Source organism: Thunnus thynnus, chromosome 6 (assembly GCF_963924715.1).
Source record: "Thunnus thynnus chromosome 6, fThuThy2.1, whole genome shotgun sequence".
NCBI lineage: Eukaryota > Metazoa > Chordata > Actinopteri > Scombriformes > Scombridae > Thunnus > Thunnus thynnus.
The window spans coordinates 22,007,256-22,028,265 of record NC_089522.1 but is presented as its reverse complement, the minus strand read 5'-3'; the positions used below and the strand labels follow the sequence as shown (position 1 = coordinate 22,028,265).

General features: G+C 39.1%; 4 protein-coding genes across 5 annotated transcripts; 2 read left to right on the top strand and 2 right to left on the bottom strand.

Annotated features, from left to right (window-relative positions):
* Positions 1 to 4: 4 nt before the first annotated feature.
* On the top strand, positions 5 to 8,614 carry wu:fl23c11 (interleukin-17 receptor C). Its single transcript, XM_067592641.1, has 16 exons — positions 5 to 214; positions 2,971 to 2,998; positions 3,091 to 3,213; positions 3,540 to 3,641; positions 3,771 to 3,859; positions 4,039 to 4,135; positions 4,226 to 4,267; positions 4,490 to 4,620; positions 4,721 to 4,783; positions 4,884 to 4,941; positions 5,048 to 5,280; positions 6,067 to 6,114; positions 6,247 to 6,298; positions 6,527 to 6,622; positions 6,706 to 6,744; positions 7,049 to 8,614. Exons 1-16 carry the CDS (start codon positions 5 to 7, stop codon positions 7,858 to 7,860), a joined length of 2,223 nt encoding a protein of 740 aa, XP_067448742.1. The 3' UTR covers positions 7,861 to 8,614.
* Positions 8,615 to 9,267: 653 nt separating this feature from the next.
* LOC137184708 (protein disulfide isomerase Creld1) lies at positions 9,268 to 14,836 on the top strand. Its single transcript, XM_067592633.1, has 11 exons — positions 9,268 to 9,627; positions 10,447 to 10,567; positions 10,694 to 10,776; positions 11,393 to 11,503; positions 11,809 to 11,900; positions 12,094 to 12,273; positions 12,383 to 12,478; positions 12,577 to 12,660; positions 13,079 to 13,174; positions 13,272 to 13,412; positions 13,501 to 14,836. Exons 2-11 carry the CDS (start codon positions 10,451 to 10,453, stop codon positions 13,719 to 13,721), a joined length of 1,221 nt encoding a protein of 406 aa, XP_067448734.1. The 5' UTR covers positions 9,268 to 9,627; positions 10,447 to 10,450; the 3' UTR covers positions 13,722 to 14,836.
* Positions 14,812 to 16,745, bottom strand: LOC137184709 (uncharacterized). Its single transcript, XM_067592635.1, has 6 exons — positions 16,412 to 16,745; positions 16,156 to 16,292; positions 15,938 to 16,065; positions 15,770 to 15,829; positions 15,474 to 15,663; positions 14,812 to 15,320 (listed from the first exon to the last, which is right to left on the bottom strand). The coding sequence occupies exons 1-6, from the start codon at positions 16,419 to 16,421 to the stop codon at positions 15,210 to 15,212; spliced, it is 636 nt and encodes a 211-aa protein (XP_067448736.1). The 5' UTR covers positions 16,422 to 16,745; the 3' UTR covers positions 14,812 to 15,209.
* A 121-nt stretch (positions 16,746 to 16,866) lies between these two features.
* mbd4 (methyl-CpG binding domain protein 4) lies at positions 16,867 to 21,004 on the bottom strand. Of its 2 annotated transcripts, none has more exons than XM_067592632.1 (8): positions 20,922 to 21,004; positions 20,311 to 20,650; positions 19,446 to 20,218; positions 17,994 to 18,059; positions 17,754 to 17,888; positions 17,513 to 17,662; positions 17,268 to 17,371; positions 16,867 to 17,166 (listed from the first exon to the last, which is right to left on the bottom strand). In XM_067592632.1, exons 2-8 carry the CDS (start codon positions 20,484 to 20,486, stop codon positions 17,092 to 17,094), a joined length of 1,479 nt encoding a protein of 492 aa, XP_067448733.1. In that variant the 5' UTR covers positions 20,487 to 20,650; positions 20,922 to 21,004; the 3' UTR covers positions 16,867 to 17,091. The 2 variants fall into 2 exon arrangements, with proteins under 2 accessions (XP_067448733.1, XP_067448732.1); XM_067592631.1 differs by having other exon boundaries at positions 20,842 to 21,001.
* Positions 21,005 to 21,010: the final 6 nt, after the last annotated feature.

Here is a 21,010-nt window from a genome sequence, read left to right as displayed (position 1 = left end):
CCGGATGAGGGGATCTAGCGGCGGAGCAGGAGTCGTGCGCCGGAGAGAAACTTCCTGTGCCAAGCGCAGAGGCGTTCTCCAAGAAATGGCTCTCACGGTCCGTGAGGTGCCACATTTTTCCCTCCTACTTCTATCAGTGCTGAGCTGCTGGCTGCTCATGCCGGCAACCGCACTGGAAATGATTGATGACCCACCTGAACTCATCTGCAGCGAGGTAAAACTGGATCATGCTCAGGCCTTGTTGTGTTTTATATGTATATATATAATTTGTCAAACTACCTTCTCTCATGTCGTAAAGGTGCCTTTTTTGGGGGGGGGAATACAAATTCACTAATCATAGCTTATGATCTACTGACTTTATTGTTTTATTTGTTATAACTGTAGGTGCTCTGCTAAATTTGTGTATCACAAGACAAAGAGAGAGGTAGATCAGAGTTTAATGCCCATTATTTATTTACTCTTGTGCCTGAGCGTGACATCTTACTCCACTCCTCCATTTCCAAGGAAGGCGGTTGCATTTTATTTTCTCTACATGTTATATCAGATAAGTAAATCAACCAGAGAAATAATTGATTAAAGATGGCAAATACAACAGTAAATATATGTATGGTTTTCATATTTTCCTACAGTAAATGAAGACACAAAAACCTAAAGAAAAGAGAAGACTAAATAAAAAACAAGCAGAAATAAAAAAAAAAAGTTTATACTGTAGTTCATTAGTTCATCATTCTGTCATACATAAACTACATTTCTTCATCACTTCTTCAGAAAGTACAGAGTTGGTAGACAGTAGTACATAAAGAATCCTATAATAAACTTTCATCAAGGTTGCTTTATTTTACTTTATTCATTTATTTTTTAGGGACAACACATGTCAATTTACATTAATATGATGCAAATGTGTCAGATTTCAGCTTGAAAAAGATCATTTTCATCTGCAGTCCCTTGGCAGGCTGATGTCATGATAAAGAGGATGAAGGATACAGCCTAACTGAAGGAAAACTGAAGAGGCTGTAGTTTGTGATGCTGTTGGATGGTTTATTCTGGTATTCAGAGAGATGTTGCTTAAATGTAGTCTACCCTTATTGATATAACTGGATTGGGCAAAATATTAAAAACATATCTTTTAGTATAGTAAGTGTTATAGTATCATATTACATTATGGGATATTATCACTGATGCATTGTGTTAGTAGCATTTGTCATAGTGGATCAAGGAACAAAACTACTGTACTTCATGCTGGATAGTTTAATGTATAACAATGTATCATATTTTCTACGATAATTGTGTGTTTTGTATGTAAAATATTAATGTACAAAGTAACTCGTAACTGCAACAAATCTATAGGCATAAAAAGTACAATATCTCACTCTCAAATGTGATGAGATATAAGTATGAACTAGCATAAAACTTAAACACTCAAGTGTTATGATATACCTTCACAGAAGACATTTTCACAGGGGTAAATAAGAAATAAATGATGGCTGAATTCCATTTAGCTGCTTCAGTTTCAGCGTCCTGGTATTGTGCATTCTGGTACACTGTCATGGTTTACTGGGACGCTTGAATCGAACAGAGCCATTGTTAATGTTATTAGTAACACTTTTCCTAAATGCCTGCCTTGGAAAAGGCCTATTATTTAGCATTGTCTAACACATCAGTCCAAAACTGATGTTGCTCCCATGCAGTATATCTAAAAATTAGTCATTGTGTCTTTTGAAATACTGGCCAGTATTTTATATAATGCTGCATTCACATACTCCTCGAACGGTCCCATTTCTCAAGTTGGGAAGTCGTTCTTCCGACTCCGGTGTGTTCATGAGCTTTTAAGTCGTAATGTAGAAACAACATGGATGCTACAAAGAGGATGTGTTGTATTTTGTCCCAGACTTGTTGCTGCACCAGTACATTCCATAAAACCACTAAAATATTGCTGCTTTGTCTAACTTTTAATCAGGGTGCTAATAAATAACTTTTCTAACTAATCAAGGTCACTCTACGTGGACACCAACTAACAGTTACAACCTAATAACACATTTCAAATTACATGTGAGCAAAAAATTAATATGCAATAAGTGAATAAGTAAAAAGTTTCTTGCCATCAACCAAACATTTACTTTCATCCGCCGTGTTTCTGTGTATATGGCATCAACTTTTCGCAAGTCAAGTACTAAATTTTTACCAACTTTCCGAGTTTTTCTGTCTTGAGGGGGCATTTACATGAATTTTCCCAGTCGGGAACTAATTTTCTGATTATTCTGACACCACATATTGCCTTGTAATATATCAAAGAACATGATTGGATGTTTACTGCTTAACTGTATCATGCAGTACACCCGTACGGAAACATCTGCATTTGTTATTCTTCCTTTAATTTGTCACTTGTTTATAGTTTCCATTGCTATTGCATGTGTAAAACTATGTATAAAAGGGGCATTGATTTGTGAATTAAAATAGATTTTTTTAAGGCCCATAAATAATTACGCAAGCAATTAGGCAAAAATGTACCATATCCCTATTATATTTATCCCTAACCCTAACCCATGTTCATTTCATTATTATTATTATTATTATTTTTATTTTTTTTTTACATTTTTTTCAGGCTTTTGCCTTTGTTTGGCAGGCGGTGTTGGGGTGGGGGGTTGGGGTGCTGGAGTCAAACTGTGGCCATTGCAGTTATGTGGTATGCACCTTAACCATTGGGCCGCCAGGGTGACCTACATTTTCTAAACTTCTGGTGGGTGCTGCAACCGTTTCATAAAGTCACTCCTTTTAACTGAAATTTATATTAGTCCTTACCCTGCATACTGTGCACTTAAACTTTTAATAGTTTAGACTTTTACTTGTGGTAGTACTACTTAGGCAAATAATCTGAATGCCTGTCACCACTGTTAACATCTATGGTATGCAAAAGGTATAGGTGGGTAGATTTGTTGATTAAGTTCTCATCCAAATCTTTTCTTTCTTCAGAATTTGACTGACTGCCAAGTGAGCAAAGGTATGAACGCAATCAACACAAGTACGTCTTATATCACAGCATTAGACTAACGTTGAAGTTTGTCTGAAGCAGGAATATTCCTCTTTCCACAGCCTCTCAGTACGATGATGCCCTGCCTTCTCCAAATGTGACACGTGTGGAGCTTAAAGTTATTCTGTGCTGTTCAGCCAGACAAGACTGTGAACCTTGCCTGAGAATCATCATCACAATCAAAGGTAATTTTGTCCTACATCTTATGTCTTTGATACTGTCAGATGATTGGGTGACACGCCTTGAATATCTTATGAATCATAATTCCTCCAAAGCACATCATACATATTATGCATGAAATGTTTTTGTTCCCGTTGATGTTACTGCTATTAAAATAATTTAGATAAAATAATAGATATAATAATAAAATAATTAGAGTAATAAGAAAGCTGTTCCCTGCTTTCTTATCGTAGCTGTTCGATTTGTCAATCAGTCAGCCGTTGTGGACTTAAAACAGTGTTCTCAGTTGTTTTATATACTGACTGTGAGCGTGGGACACATCTTGTTGCAGAAGTGGATTATGCAAATTACGTTTCTGAGGAGTCTGGTGACCGCAATGATGATGATTCAGTGGCAGAAGGAAGTGGTCGGTTTGTGCTTCCTGAGCCCAGAGGTATGGAATCATATATACAACAAATGAGTCACACAAATGATTCACACAAATTCTAAGGACAACTTTTTAAATACTAATTACACAATTTACCCTTCTTCTTCTTCTCTACTCTCTGTGTTACAACTTCAGTCAAAGTGTGTCTCAGCTCCCCGGGCTCCGTAGATTATTGCAAGACACTCCAGTTTAAACCAAGCTACTCTCCAGATTCCACACATGAGGTAGCTAATATTTCTACTTCACTGAGCAGATGTGGAAGAATTTCCTCTTTGATTTACTTGCCTCTCTTTAACAACAGTCCTGCACCCCTATTCATTGAATCGCTTGGTGACTATTTTGCAAAATGTCTTGTGTTAGTTTTTGTTGTTACTTATTTTACAATATGTATCTACAAATGCAGCTGCTGTTGACAGAGAAAGTGATGTTTGGCAGTCCCGTTGTAGTCCACGTCTACTCACATGATCACCAAAATATCACAATCCCTTCTTTAGAAGACGGTGAGATTAATTGCTCCATTGTAAGCAAAGGCATGCTTATTTGTTTACTGTCACCATCACTGAACATCTACTCCTCCCTTTTTCTTTCAGTATGCTCCATGAAACGTAAATGGACTGTTAAGGCATGTGATGGTGAGAGATGTTATAAAAATGATATTTCTTTGGAAATGTTTTCAGATTAGACGTGACAAAATAGGCGTGTTCTAGTCCCGCCTCTTATTTATCTACTGTAGCACGCATTGTGTACTGTATGTGCTAGTTAACATGCACAAGTCAGTGTCAGCAAAAATAGTTTCACCTATTTGGAAGAGTGACACAACTCAATTATAGCTGATTGACGTGTTTCTGCCTCAGCTCCCAGACTTCGAGCTGAGACTGACGAGCAGAGAAACGTGGTCCTGCAACTGGAAAACACTGATAACAGACAAGAGGAGCTGATGTGCCAGATGTTTTGGAATGAAATGCCTGGAGAAGTCCTTGCATGGGTCAGTCAACGATAAACTATCCAGACTACCCTGACTGCTATGTCAGACCAAGGTCAATATTATGTGTATATATGTGTAACTTTTCTTTGAACCTTTGCAGCCCAAAGGCGAGGGAAAAATGGTCATCTCGTCAAACTTTGTTGCACCATGCCTGTGCTTTCAGGTAGCTGATATGTTTATTGTAATTGACAAGGAATAAAAAGCTACAAACTGTATAACTAACCAACTCCAATAAAATGAATAAATTAAATGTTTGCTTACAGGTATGGCAGAAGGGGAAGTCACTTCGAAGCGAATTCTGCCCTTTCAAAAACCAACAAGGTAAAGGGAGTTCACTATGTTCAACCTCAGGCCCAGATAAATTTGTTTAGTAAATAATTTCATAAATACACAAAGTAACAGTGTTTGTTTTGTTTTGTTTTTTCAGATGCACTGGAAAGAATGCAGCGCAATGTGTCTGTGTCTGTGGTTGAGTTCCCGTTGTTGGAGGGTGGCACAGGGCTGAGCTGGAATGTGACTGCCCCCTGCAGACTGGAGGCAGAGGTGTGGCTATGCAAGAAAGACGTGGCCGGAGGCCAGTGTGAGGAGGTTACCGGCTCCAGACAGAGCCTGCACAACAATGTGGATGCAGGCTGGATTGCAACACGCAATGGACACTGGGTAAAAAAAAAAAAAAAAGGGGAAAAAACTAAGGTTGAATTTTGTACTTTTGTTTCCTGAGCTGAGTGTCTTAGGCAGCACCTCCTCTCAGGCTACCCTGCGTCCTGTGCATGGTGTCATATCCAGGGTCGTAACTATGATTTTAGAAATACTGAGGTCATGAGTCCCTCCATCATCTGCCAGGACAATTTTGACCATATTATTTTAGATAATTTTAGATTCTAGATTTTTCAAATTATTTAACATTTTCATATTTTATTTATTCAGAAATTTTTTTTTTAGTTTTTTAGTTCTCAGAATATCAAACCCAGGAGACAAAGAGGTGAACAAAGATGTTATGAAAAGGACGTAAATTTGGTTTCTTGCATTAAAAAACTTGGAAATCTTGGATGTTGGATTATCTTTTAATGTACCAACAGAGAAAAATGTAAAACAATGCCCATAACTGGCTTTTTATGCAACTAGTGTATAACATAACTTTGAAAAAAAACAAAACAAAATAAAGCAGAATAAATTATATGGGGTGAGTCATCTAACTTAAGCAAGTTTTACAAGTTGATTTTCTTACCATAGTGAAAGTAACAAAAACCAATTACATTTAACAAGCTCTGAGTTTGTTCACGTCATGTTAATTTGCTCCAAATTGATGAATTCAGCCAAAAGAAGTATATGATCTTGTTGTAATTGTCCAGCGTAATTGTGACACAGCATCACTAACAATTAATGTTCTTTTTCTTTGTTGCAATTTTTTTTATTAATTGATATTCTTCTTCATGGATTTTTCAGAAAATTGGAGAGTTCAATGTGTCATCACACCCTCTGCTTTGTGTCCAGGTGATTCTTGTTTTAGTTCCTAAAATATTAAATATAATCTTACACATAATTATTTAGCTCGAATGTTTTTTTAATCACAACTATCCTGCAGTACACACTGTACCAACCTTTTCTCCCTCGATCATTTATTAGATGAAGATAAAGGGGATGAAATCATCCCTGGAACCCCAGTGTCCATTTGAAAGTAAGACTATTAATTATTGTCCAGACCTAGGTTAAGTGGGTTTAATATTTAAATGTTATCAGTGAACACAAGCTACATTCTTTCATTAGAATGTGTCTGATAAGAAATTAAACAGTGTAAGTTTACTGTACACTTTGCCTTTGTTTTATAACAGTGGCAGTATCTGTGGAACTTCTTTAACTTGCTTTATAAAGACTTCTGTGGCTCATAATTAATGTATTTTTCCAGCCTCTCGATGGAGATGGAGCCTGCCACTCTTCATCGGATTACTGCTGATGTTTCTGGCCATTCTTGGAGCCTATTTTGTTCAAGGGGTTTTAAAAGGTCTATTTTCAATTTATGGGTCATCAAATATTAATTTTACACCTTGTCAAAATACCTGAACATATATTCTGTTTTCTATCCAGGTTACGTGTGGAGATGGCTGAAAGAAGATGATGTTAAAGGTTTGTTAAAGCCAAATATCCGTTATCATACTGGGCAACCGTTATTTTCCACATCCCTCTGAATATAACATTTTCATAATGTAATTCATACATTTGTAGAGATGTAGGAATAGTCATGTTTTTGTGTTTAAATGTTCATGTGCATGCATTACCCTTTCTTCCTTAATTTTCATTCATATTCTGTATCTTCTGCTATTGTGGCTCGTTCTTCTATGCAGGGATCCAAAAAATTAAACTACTCCTATCCTATCTCATATTTTAATATTCCTCAAGTTTCTAAAATTTCTCATCTTCACTCTCTCAGGTGCTGTGGGTGGTTGTCATGTGGTGTTGCTGTACCCGCCTGATGATGACCCAGCTTTGCCAGGGCTCATATGCCACCTGGGCTCATCCCTGCAGGCTCTGGGCTTCAGTGTGTCTCTGGACCTATGGAGCCAGGCTGAGCTCAGCGCACTGGGCCCTGTGCCTTGGCTCCACTCAAGACTGGACCAACTGCAAAGGCAGGGGGGCAAAGTAGTGCTAGTCCTAACCCAGGCTGCCTGGATAAGGGCTGAAGAATGGGGAGCTGGCAGCTGGGAAAGAAACACACACAGGGAGAAAAACAGAGACATGGAGGAAGAGGAGGCAGGAAGAAGCAACACTGCATCTTCTCCTTGTGTAGATGTTTTTAGTGCTTCGTTGAGCTGCATTCTAGCAGACTATTTACAGGGCCGCGCTGGTGAGCGGTTTTTGTTGGTGCAGTTTGAATCACTTCCACCTGAGCCTCCAGGTGGCTGCCGGCCGCTGCCAGAACTTTTCCGTGGCCTTCATGTCTACAGCCTGCCTTCCCAGAGTCTGGGTTTTCTGACTGAACTGGCTGGGGCTCGACAAATGGCTACTGCATCAGCTAGACGGAAGAAGGCAGGGGGGCTCAGGATGGCATCCCGAGCTCTGGCACAAGGGCTGTCAGGGTTCACAGCAGGGACAACTGTGTTACGCCTTGCAGGGATGTCCCAGACTTGTGTTGGGGTAGGAGTTGAAGACTCTGGGGAGACAATGCCCTTGCAACCATTTCTTATTACGCCACCCTCCAGCCCTGATACAAGCTCCAAGGTCAGTGAAATGGAGTGGGTCTGACAGCAAGACAGGATAACAGACGACAAAGCTTTAATTTTGGGATGCCGTCATGAGCTTCAACCTGAAATGATACTCAAGATGCTCAGATAAATCAGTTTGCAGGTTTTTGTGATTGCTCATCTGGGGTCTAGTAGCTGTTGAAGTGTTTTAGAAGGTGAAGTGTTTTATTTTTCTGGCAGCGTTAACAGTAGTGTGTTATAGCTTGAACAGCAACAGCCAGCATGGCTCCAGAGAAATAAAAGCACCCAACATTAAAACCTCACACTACTTCAAAAAAGAAAATTCAAGGAAATAGATGACGTCAGTGGTGGGTACACAAAGTGTGAACATTTCAAAAACAGCATGGCTTAATATGCTACTGACATTACACTAAAATGCAATAATAGAATCTTAATGAAGTGAATCGCTCCATTGTGCTGGTCCTGACACTACATTATTTATGAAAGCTACTTTTCAGTTTCAAACCAAGCCATTGTGTGTGTACTTTACATATTCACAAGTATTTGCACTACTACACATGAGAAAAAACAAGACAAAAATAAACTCTTTACTTTTCTGATATGTACAACTACATGAGTATATTTGCCCAGTCATGGATAGTGAGTCTGTTTTATACCGTATTTTGTCTTTAAAGTGGGATTGAATAAAGAATGTGTCATGATTTGCTCATCTGACTGTAAAACGTGTTTCTTACTGTATGCATTAGAGGATGCATGTTTGCCTAGCAACGTTTTTACCAATAAATATCACTCTGACTATATGTGACTCGTTAAAGTATATTTTGAATACTTGTAGTCAAGCAAGAGTGGCAACATCATTTGTCTGTTTAACCTTAATCCTACCGACTGGGGTACTCACAGACCCCAGAGGTATACTTTTTTGTCATATCTCACAGGTGCTTTATTCTATCATTCCAATTTTTCATGACTTTGTCAATCAATTTGTTCCTAATAACTTTATAGAGCTTTTTGAAAATACCAATGTGTTAAAAAAAAGCATCCAAAACTACCCAATTCCACCTATGCAGTTTTAATAGATGCTATATATATATATATATATATATATATATATATATATATATATAATATGTTATGTGATAAACATGTGTGAAAAACATTACTTTAGGAAATTTAAGTAAATTTGCATGTTGTATAAAACACATGTATATGTATATATATATACACACACATATACACACACACATTCATACATATAGATAGATAGATAGATAGATAGATAGATAGATAGATAATGTTTTGAGAAGAAATTAGTTAATGTTTTGCTATGATGGTTATTTCTTACAGTACTTTATTTTTGGGGTCCTCAGTGGTCCTTGTTTCTTAAATATGTAGGTAGGATGAGAGTTTAACTGCCTGGTAAACATGATCCGGCTGTATTATCTGACACACAGCGTCAATCTGTGTGAAACTGGGTGTGATTGGCTGATGAATTAAATCCCAGCGGGTTTGGGCGGTGCCATATTATCCTGTGTGGCTCAGCTGCGAGAAAAACAGAACCAACTGGAAGCTGTTCATTCATTCATTCACCCTCCCGGCGCAGCATACTCTACATGAGCGCTACCAGCGTTTAGCTAGCTAGTCATTCAGCTGGCTGTGGCATTGCTGTGAGTTGCCAACTAAAATGGCACACTTGAAGCATTAAAACCGGCTGTCCAACATGTGAAACTCTGCCTGCGCTGTGTGAACCAGGAGGTAAATCATCAGACAACCATCAGTGGTGCAGTGGACGTGGTGGCTTTGCAACAAGGTAAAGAGCAGAACAACCAAGAAAAGCAGTTCAGCTGAGCTAGCTAATTTCAGAGTAACTTAACTGCAATAAAGATGACTTGGCACACATTTCAGTGTCGTTAGAGAGACGTTGTCGCTGAGTTCATTAGACTTTATAGACACACGTAACAAATGAGCGAAGATAGACATCGTTAGCCTCGGCTACAAGCTAACTATTGACCTTAGCTGCTACTTGGCTAATTTAGCATGGTGCTGATGCTGAGCTAGCTGATGCTGAGCTAGCTAACGCTGAAAGAGCATCCCAACCAAGCGAAGCTAATGTGTACATTTAGAGTTTCAAACCAGGTTGAATTTATCATATTTTTACTGAATTAGACGTCACTGAGTGAGGACTAGTTGAGGGCTGCTTTTAGTTGTGCAGTAATGCAGTTTAAATTTCACCCAAATTTTGCTGATAACATTTTTATGTAAATGATGTCCCTTTTTAGCGTTAGAGAGTGACCTAAATAACAGGACAGCAATATAATACAATCCTGTACAAGTTAGTGAAATGCCATAAACTTAAATCGTCGTCAATATGACACAGCCTCAACATAATCTCAACATTTTAAGCTTAACAAAAGCTAGTGTACATTGTAACTGTTACAGCTTTTGGCTGGATTGCACTGCATTGTACAGATGTTGCTGTTTAGTCCATCCCCTGTAAGTAATAAGTAGGTCATGGTCTCTAGAGGAACATGATAAGTCAAGCTTTTCTGACAGTATATCTAGGTCTATTTGATGACACTTGCTTTGATGATTGTGTGTGTGTGTGTGTGTATGTGAATGCTCCCTGAAGGATCATGTGGTGGGCCTGGCCGTTCCTGCCCGCTCTAGTGCTTCTCTCAGAGCTCTCTGTGGTGAAAGTCCAGACGGCACCATGCCAGACCTGCCAAAAACTCACTGAGAGTTTCATTAAGGTACAGTAGTCAACTTTATGAACCATCAGTTCATGCTTGTGATTTTTGAGCTGATTTTTTTTTTTTTGTAGTAGTAATATCCTGGGCCCTAAAATATTCCCTCTTTTTTTTTCTCCTTTTTTTAAGGGCTTGGAGAAAACAGCCAACAAGAACTTTGGAGGAGGTAACACTGCCTGGGAGGAAGAGAAGCTGGCTAAGTATGCACGCAGGTAAGAGCAAGTTTTAATCACACCTGCACTTTTTGAATTTCTTGAAAATCAAGACTTTATTTATTTACTTAATTTAAGAAGAATGCAGAGTGCCCTGGCAGCCAAATGGTTACTGCGCATGTCACATAACAGCAACACCCCCAGTTTGATTCCAGCCAGGACCTGTGTTGCATGTTCGTACCTGTCTCTATCATCTTGTTTCCTGGCTGCCATTTCACAATCTCCTATTTAATAAAATGCCCCAAAAAAATCTTAATGCCACTAATAATCTTAAAATCACTAATGCCACAAAGAAAAAACTAACGCAAATTATCTCAAATTATGTATCATATTGTTACAGAACTAACCAACCAACTTTCATTTTTCTTTGTATCACTGGAACCCTTCTGAATACTTTGATTCAGTTTTGTCTTCTCTGCACATTTGTGTGATATTTTGCAATATGTGAATGATTACACAAGACAGTCTATTTTAAATGTTACAGTGCACTGAGGGGAGTAAATCCCAGTGGAAGGGTTACACCATTTTGGAAGGGTGGGTGTTGGGAAGCATCTGCACTGTTATTCAACTTTTGTCTTACATCTCCGATCTCTCTCTTGCTGGCTTATTGTTTCAGTGAGACTCGGCTCCTTGAGATAGTAGAAGCTGCTTGTGAGAAAACAGATTTTGATTGTAACCAGCTGCTGGAGCAGATAGAGGACCAAGTGGAGACATGGTGGTTCCACAGGTAAATAGCATTATGTAGCAGAAAAAACAAGCTAATTCTACATCAGCTGTATTTTCATGGGGAAACAAAAAATAGGAATATCCTCATTCGACATTTAAGTAAGAGAGTGTCCCTAGTGTTTTAATCTTTTTAGTAGCCTGTCTTAACTTTGGATAAACTGTAATTAAACTAGATTTAATCCCACATTTATTTTTTGTTATTCAGACAGTATTGGCCTCGTTTGTGTGTGTAATCATCCTTTGTCAAGATGTATTAACACAGCCCTGTTTTAACTGCATCACTGACATGATGTATGTGTCCTGTAGGCAGCAGGAGGCACCTGACCTGTTTGAGTGGTTGTGCATAGAAGAGCTGAGACTTTGCTGTCCACCTGGACGCTTTGGACCTGACTGTAAAGGTGTGGAAAACATAAAGCCGTAAACACAAGCTGCCTGTTATTAGTTTAGAAATCCTTACCATTCCAACATTTATATTTCATTGTCTCATGTGAAGAATGATTTAGATTTAATAAAGATATAAAAATCAAGTGATTGTAATTGTAAAGCTTTAGTTTTGCTGGCGATCATTAATTGCATCTTCATCCAATACAGAGTGTCCATCCAGCCCCAGTGGTGTGTGTGGAGGTCTGGGCCGTTGTGAGGGGGAGGGGACTCGCCTGGGTGATGGAGAGTGTGTCTGTGATCCGGGATACTCAGGCCATCTGTGCCAGAGCTGTGCTGATGGCTACTACAGAGAGAAAAGCTCCAATGACAGCACAGGAGCCTGTGCAGGTACCTTCAGATTCAGACAACTGTTTCAACTGGCTACATGTGCTAAATTGTGTTTGAGGTCATCTAAAATTGACCTTCTGTCTGTGTCCCCATCTCTCATTCTCTGTAGCTTGCTACCACTCATGTAAGAAATGCTCAGGGCCGCAGGATTACAAATGTCTTGACTGCAAACCTGGCTGGATCCTTCATCATGACAAGTGCGTGGGTGAGTGTGGCTTTAGAGGTCATGTGGTAACATTGTAGTGATTCTGTGCCAATTTCCTGGATGTGTGTTTTATTTGACTGCCCTTGTGTGTCTCTTAGACATCGATGAATGTGGTACAGAGCTGGCTCGTTGTCCCTCTAACACCTACTGTCACAACACAGATGGATCCTATGAATGCAGAGGTATGCTCTCTAATGTGGTTGCTGTTTAAGTTCCTGGTTTCGGCTTACTGTACTGTACCTAATGAAAGCATGCATGTTTTGTTTTTTCTGCAAGTGTAAAGAAAAAAAAGAAGAAAAAAATCAAAACTTCTTTTAGTGACAGGTTTTTAGATACATTTATTTAATCTGACTTCATTTAAACTACCATCTATTTTCAGTAAGGTTGTAATACAGTTGCAACATTGGTGACATCTAAAAATCAACTGTATCTCATCATTAAATATGAATGGTTGTGTGTGTTGTTGGTTGGGTGGTTCTTGTAAATTGTGTAATTGTTTTTGTGGGAATGATTATATTAGGTTTTCCATTATATGATGCTGAATAGCACTAAATGCAATTTAGTAAGTCATATTAACCACTCTGCTCTTGTTGTATGCAGGCTGTGACCAGGCATGTGTGGGCTGCATGGGTAGTGGTCCTGCCCGCTGTAAGAAATGTGCACGTGGCTACAGATTGAAAGGATCCAAGTGTCTTGGTGAGGATATTATACTTATCTGGAAAATCTATCTGCTAAATTTCTATACCATATTAACTCTGTATCTGAAACTGCTTTGCTTTCCTTGCTCCCACAGATGTAGATGAATGTAGTGAGCGTGCAATAGCATGCCCAGGACTCAATGAGGCCTGTATCAATGAGGTGGGCTCCTTCCACTGTGACTGTGCTGATGGCTTCATCAGAAGAGACAGTATTTGTGTTGAGAATAAGCCTCCTAGTAAGTAACAGTGGCAATAAATATGCAAACTCACATATTGACTGCTCCTCAGATCTGTTGGCTAAGTTTGTTTTCTTTACCTCCTCAGCTGGTCCAGAGAAGGGACTGTTTGATGATATGACAGATGATGAAGTCCTTGTACTGCAGCAGATGTTCTTTGGCGTTGTAATCTGTGCCCTAGCTACGCTCGCCGCTAAAGGGGACATGGTTTTTACTGCCATTTTTATTGGAGGTGTGGCTGCTATGGCTGGATACTGGCTGACAGAAAAGGGAGACTACATGCTGGATGGATTCCTGAAGGGACGCTAGGCTGTTTGGGGCCACGATTTGAGGAAGGACCTTGGGATACCAGCCAGTAAGGGTGAATAAGACTCAACTGGGGCAGGAAACCATCCCTACAATGCTAGCCTTTCAGGGATTTATTTAGGATTGGGGAGTTGCTTGAAAGGGCTTTGGTTCATTTTATGTTTATGAAAAGGATAACGCAAGAAAAAAGTGAGAACTTGAAGGCTATGAAGCCATGAATCTTGGAAGAGGAAATGACAAAGCTACACTGCACTGACTTAAAGGAACTGAATCCCCTACCTCAACTCTGTTGGGAACAAGGGTGACAGGAAGACCACTACTGATTGTTAAAATCTATTATGCATTTGTATGTTTCACCTGGCCTCGATGTTGCTCAAGAAATTATGTTATTTTCTTTCACACAATCAGAACCTCTTGTCATCATGTCCATCGTTTTTTCATTATCTCAATGCTGTGAAGCAGCGGTTTGCCCATAAGATGCAACACTTAAGCTTCCTGTTATGGGGTTAGATAAGGCAATTTTAAGAATTTCCCAAATCACCCTAAAAAGAAAGCTCATTAAAACTCTGGGATATTTCCATTATGAACCACTGGTTATTTATGTTCACTGAATGACTTTTTACCTCCTTACATACTGAATGATTCTTTTTAGTAATAATGCATGAGAATAGAATTTGAAATGAAAGGTACTACACTGTATGTATTTATTTATTGTCTTACTTTGGCATGGAAGACTGACTTTTAAGAGCTGTTGGATCACCAACATCACTATCAATCACTTTTGAGTGTGCGAGGGAATGCGCTTCGGTAAATACCAGCTCCAATTTATATGATGCAAGCCATTTTCTGTTGCCTTTAATTTATTTTTACAGCAATATTTATTGGGAAAATGTTATCATACATCATACATTTGCTCTTGACATTTCCTCTGTGTATTTTGGTGTGCATTTTCAATGCAAATTTTTTTTTTATCTGTTCAATTGTAATTCTAGCAGATATAGTAGCATCATTTCTTACCCGTCCATCTAATTTATCTTTGGTTTTACTAGTGTGGAACGTTGTCCACAGACTCATTCATTATAGATGTTTGCTTTACAATAAAAATGTCTGACACTCCATGTTTTGTTTTAAAAAAGTTTTTCATTTAGTTTTCTCAAGATTTCTCTGCTTTTTACAGAAACAGAAAAAGATTCTAGCTTGTGTATAATTATTTTGTCGCATCATAATTTATAGGACCCGCAGGAAGTCAGTGACTGGGAGAAACACTACCGAATTTGAATCCACAGCTGTGAATAAATGAACTTTTGTACAATTAAAATGAAAATACATCAAAATGCTGAAGAGCTTCAGAAAACACTAGAAATATCTCTAAAATTCCTTCAGTAGTTATCACAGCACTAAATAAATATACTACACATGTTGCATCCCATTTTCATCTGACACTCATGCATGTCCATGAGTTACAGCGAGGCTTGACTCTGGGTGTTCAACCTATTTCAGTGTTCCACTCCAGTTGATGGGGTTGAGGCGCAGCAGCTCTCTCTCCTTCATGGCCTCCTGGGAGCGTGTTAGTGCTCTGTCCCTCCAGCTCTGCTCCATTAGCTACACACAGCAGAGATGGAGAAAAACCTAAAACACTCCCTACAGTATCTATTGTTGTAACCTGAGAACAATTTCAAGGCACTATTGTAAAGGGCCATAAACACAAAAGCATTACAATAGCAGTGGATATATAATGTATGTGTGGGACTGTACCTTCTTGTTTTCATCTCTGTACGCTAACATTGCCTTGCTGTGTTGGATCCTTTGCTCTCTTTCACTGGACAGGGCGAGGCGGTCCACTTCACACGCATACTCTGCTTCCTTCACTTTACTGGCCAGCTGCAGCTTCAGTGCAACACATTTATCCTCTATTTGCCTCTTCAACTGCTCACGTAACTCCTTCCTACAGCAAAGAGAGGGACGTTTTTGTCACCAATAAACTTTAAGTATTCATGCAGTGTGTGATGTAATCAGGATTTAGAGGACAAAAGCAAAAGACTCATCAGTACCTGTACTCTTCTCTCTCACTGCTGGTTCCATAAAACGGTTTTCGCCACACCTGATGATACCTGACGCATCAACCAACATGTCACTGACTTTTAAAGCAAATCTGTCAATGGCTTGAGTAATTCTCAGTAAAAATCTATTAAAATGTGGAATTGGTAGATTGCTCCAACCTGTAATGCTCTCTCCTCTGCATGATTAGTGTCCTCTGGTGGTTGTGGTGGTGAACAGCTGGCGTCTCCAGACTAATGGTACGCTTATGGACCATTGGTGGATGTAAAGGGTTCAGTCTTGGAATGCTCTAGGAATCATATTTATGGAGGTTTTTTTTCTCTTTTTGTTTACTTCAAAGCAAACAGTCATTCAGGACTATCAGTAAATCTCTGCTCACCTGATTGCTTGTCCACAGCTGGGCAGACTCTGAGATGAGGGGAAACGTCATGGGAGTGACCACCAGGCAGGGACTCTGTCGGACAGGAGGTGTGTTGTGAGGAATGCACACTGGTGTGGCAGCAAAAGAAATGGCTGCTGTGGTAATGAAGATTGAAATAAAAAGAATCACAGCACGTGTTTAACACATTTACTCATAAACACAATAATAGACAACAAATGTTAAAGAAAAAAAAAAACAAAAGCTGTTCTCTTACGCAGTTTCATTTTGTAGTTCAGGCTCTTTCCCTCTGTTCTCCCACCAGAAAAGTCCAGTCTTTGTGGGATGAAACTCTCCAGAATGTAAATGTCAACTACTGCACAATTGATTTTTCTACTTAAAGTTGCAATTCTATTAGTAGTAAATCATTACACAACTCCAAATGTAAATATAGAAAATGACTGTACTAGTACTAGTTAGAGATTAAACCGTGACATGCCTGTGCATTCACTGAGTGTTTTGCGGTGGCAACAGTTGCCTTGGGAATCAGGTTACCTCCCACCAAAAGAAAGCTGCAGTGTGGAGTGTAAAGCAATGCATCAGTGCACTCACAAAGAAATATTATTAGCCTATGACAAAGAACCAACCAGATACTATGGGAAGATGTCTCCGGATTTGGACACAGGGATAAGACAAGAGAAAAGAATGTCTAAATAATGCACACATGAATCATTTAATCTTTTAAACTACTTAAAACATTTTATTAAACCTTGAGTATAACTTTTTAAGGAAGGTTAACATTGATATGTTCTAAATATAATTTTAACACGATTTACGTTTAACATTGCAAGTTTAACATAATGCTAATATTGTTAGACTGAAAGTTTCTGTGACATCTGATTCTCTTGTCTGCGCTGCAACAAATCTTCCTTGCAGTTCTTCATACTTTGTGTTGTTTCAGATTCCAAGTGTCTCATGATTCTCCCAAAGCCAGGCGTGGTATTTGTTTAACTTGTGATCTTCAGGTGTCACCTTTGACATAAAGACCCCAATAAAATAAAAATAGATTTGGCATTAATGAACATAACATAAGTAATCCACTGGAAGTGATAGAAAGTTAGGATTAGTCTCACCTGTCTCCATTCTCCCACACAGAAGATCCTATAGGAGTCATTGCCGTACTTCCCAATACCATGCAACTCAATGGGGTAGCGCCATTGTTTAGTTAGATACTCATCTACACAGGAGAAAGGGGATTTTTAGGTTTTTCTGGCCACTGTTGAAGACTATGCTGACTAAAATCATGCAAATCAGCACTAACATTGTAAATACTGTGCACAGAAATAGCCCATCACCAACAGTGGACAAGCACATTCACCTGAGAAGCGGATGAGTATTTTGGCTCTGAGCTCATACAGGCCCAGTGGCTTCATGAGTTCAGACATGGGCTTCCAGTCGACCTCCCGGGTCACCTCTGCAGATGGGTAACGCTCAAAGAATTGCCAAAGAACTGGAATGGCCACCTTGCCTGGAGTATTGAAGAAAATATAAATGAAATTCTCGATCTGAGAACTGGTTGGTACTGGTTGGTGTTGCAAGGTGTGTATATTGGATCTCACCACTTGTCTTGTTAAGAAAAATGGTAGCAACCAGGAGCTTCCAGGGGTCATGGAAAAGGGTTTCCTGTACGAGGTTGAAGGGAGAACGAGGCGGTGTCCACTTCTTGAAGGCCTTTCTCCTGGGTGGACTAAGACCTATGTACACATGACTTTATTTCATAAATGCTGAGGTATATATTTTACATTTCGACACAAGCTTTCTTTTTGATTCTTGTATTAAATTAACCGTTGAAACGTTACCATCTGTGAGAGGTTTCCTGCTGAAATAAGGGCTTGTTTTCCGTTTGTCTTCTGAGCTTTTGGACTCTAGACAGACAAGAAACATTTATATAGAAAGTGTAGATCAGTAAATTATGACTAAAAAATAATCTTCTACATTGAGTATCTCTGTCTATGAAACCAAATAATAACTTACAGTATAAATAAAGGTGAAATGTAGGTAGGTGCAGTTGGTGACTAATCTGAATAGTTGGTGAGACTTCAAATGGAAAGTAATAACAAAGTAATACCAGACACTATAGATAAATCATACTCAATTTTCTTCTCCATGTCTGAAGTCAAGTGACTATTGGACATATGTGTCCAATGCCCTTAAAGAAGTGCTCAATTATTAAATTTCCCTAAGATCTCAAGGTAGTCCTTCAAGGTGTAATTCCACATGGCTTTAACAAATCCTAATAGCGGCTGCCACCAAGTGTGTTACAATTAGGTGGTTAAAACTTAATCCTGCCTCATACAAATTATGGATTAAAAAAGTATGGGATTTCTACAAGATGGAGCAAATCACATATGCACTAAGGCTCTAAAAGCCTATAAAGAGATGGAGTCTGAAAATGGCCCTGTCAAAGGACAGCTTCACACATTTTTTCCAAGTCTGTCTTTAACAATAGTCACATGCCCTACATTTACAGTACCAGTCAAAAGTTTGGACACAGTTTCTCATTCAGGGGAATGGGAAGGTGTGTCCAAACTTGTGACTGAAACAGTTTGCTGTAATGATTCCTCTTGTTCACAGTGACCTTTAAATTAAAAGATCCCTTCCTAACATACTTCCAATGGAGAAAAATGGGGGATAAAACCCACAGACTTCCTTACACATGAAAATATATTACCAAGTTTGTCTTAAGTTAATATGAGCCTGAGTTCACCAAATCAAGTGAGTGTCTTCTGAGGTGACAGTCTTTTTAATGCAGAATTACTTCTTTGTGTTTCTCTGGGCAGAGTTAAAGTGCTGAGCTGCAGAATAGGGACAGTAACACAAAGAAGGGATTTGTTTTAAACTAAAAAGACAGATTTGAGAAACTGTGAACCTATCCTTTAATGCAATAAAGCTATTCAATCTATTCCATACTCCCCTTTACATGCCTATATTCTGTAATAACTGGCACTCCTTCCTCATGAGACACCTACATACATACATAACATGGATATATAACCACTCTTTTTCTTTTATGGGTTTTTTGTGTTGCTTAAAGTAGTTGGTTTCATTGTGGTTTATATGTATTTGTAGCTGAAAAAATTGATAACTGGATAATAAAAATGTCAAAATTTAATATTGAAATTGTACTGCACTGATTTCAGCTGCACATGCTAAAAACAAAACAAAATACAAAACTAAAAGGGTAGATCCAGAGAAAACTAACTTGAACTGCTGCTTTGTCAAGGTGTCAGACAGTCAACAATTATACTTACTATTCTGGGAATCTCTTACTGGTGCACAGTTCCCACCAGTGATGTCTGGTAATAACACCTCATCTTCCACATCCCGGTGGCTGTCAGCATCAATCTTCAGTTCAGAATTAGGCTTGGTGTCACCTTTGCTGTGATGCTGTATCTCATCTTTGTCTTGTTCATCCTCGTTTACATCTTCATTCTCGCTCTCAGTGGCAGATTCAACATTCAGAGTCGGGACAGTAGGCTGTGAGTCTGCCTGTGCGTCCACATCAACGTTGGAAGTGTTTTGTTGTTTACTGGAAGGAGCCAGTCTGAGAAGCTTCTCTCTCAGCAGCCCCACCCTCTGAGGGCTGCTCCGCAGTTTGACATCATCCGCTGTGGCTGAAGGTGCAGCTTGCACAAAATACTCGACAGTCTCATCATTTTTGTCACTACACACTTCTAGTACATGTGTGAACTCTTCTTTTACTATATCACCATTAGTAGAGTTAGGATCTTCTGCATTCTTTACTTTTTCTTCTTGATTTCTGAGGGGGGAAGAGGCTCTTTTAGATTTATTTGGAGGTGAATCCAGTATTTCTGTTTGTATTTTTTCTGTTGTGTCCTGCTGTCCATCTGCATGTTTTTTCTTTCCTCTCTTTTTCTCTCGGGAGGGGAGAAAATGTGGAGAGGTGATGACATCACCTTTGACTGTAGTGAAATCAAAGAGGTTTATGTCTATGTTTCCATCTCCATTTTTTAGGAGGAAAGCTTGCAGGGATGTTCTTGACCGGAACTTCTGTCCTTCGGGACTAAAACAACAGAAAGATTAATTAGAGCATCTGCAAAGCACTTAATCGTGATTTACGGTACATACAGAGGATTAAGAAGAAAATTGAGTCACCTTGTAATGTACACGTCCAGTTTGCCTGCTGTCTTGCCTGCTTTCCGCTGCCTCACCTCTCTGATCCAACCAGGGGGCATTTTGGAAGTGAGGCACGAATCATCCATATCCCTTTGACTTTGGTTATTTGCGTCTCCACTGGTCTCCAGCTGGATATCACAGCTAGTGGGATGCATTTTGAGAAGTGTGTTGTTTTTGATACTGAGTCTGGTTGAGACAGCTGTGGATTCTGAGGCGGTGAAGTCTGTGTTGAAGCTGACTGATGTGTTCAGCTCATTGTCCAGCAGCTGACTTCTCACTTCCACATCAGCAGCCTTTCGAGGTCTATATCATCTTTTACCTGGAATTTATATAATTACAACAATATTACAACACCATATGTATGACATCACCCAATTGCTCCATATCACATAATGCAGGCAAGCACCATATTATGGATCTAACTGTGCAGTAAGTTAGATAATTAGACGATAAGCAGCAAAGTAGCGACATAAATGTTAATAAAACAGACTGTCTGGAACGTGGACATACCTGAATATCTGTCAGCCTCGACGTCCTCCCTTTCTTACACTATAGGACAAAAGTGAAGACTGATGCGTGCACTGTTTTACCGGTTATTTTCTGTTGTCAACATCTCCCTCTCTTTCTCAAACACACACACTCAGGTTTCCCTTGCGACCAGGAAGTAGCGTGCAGATTT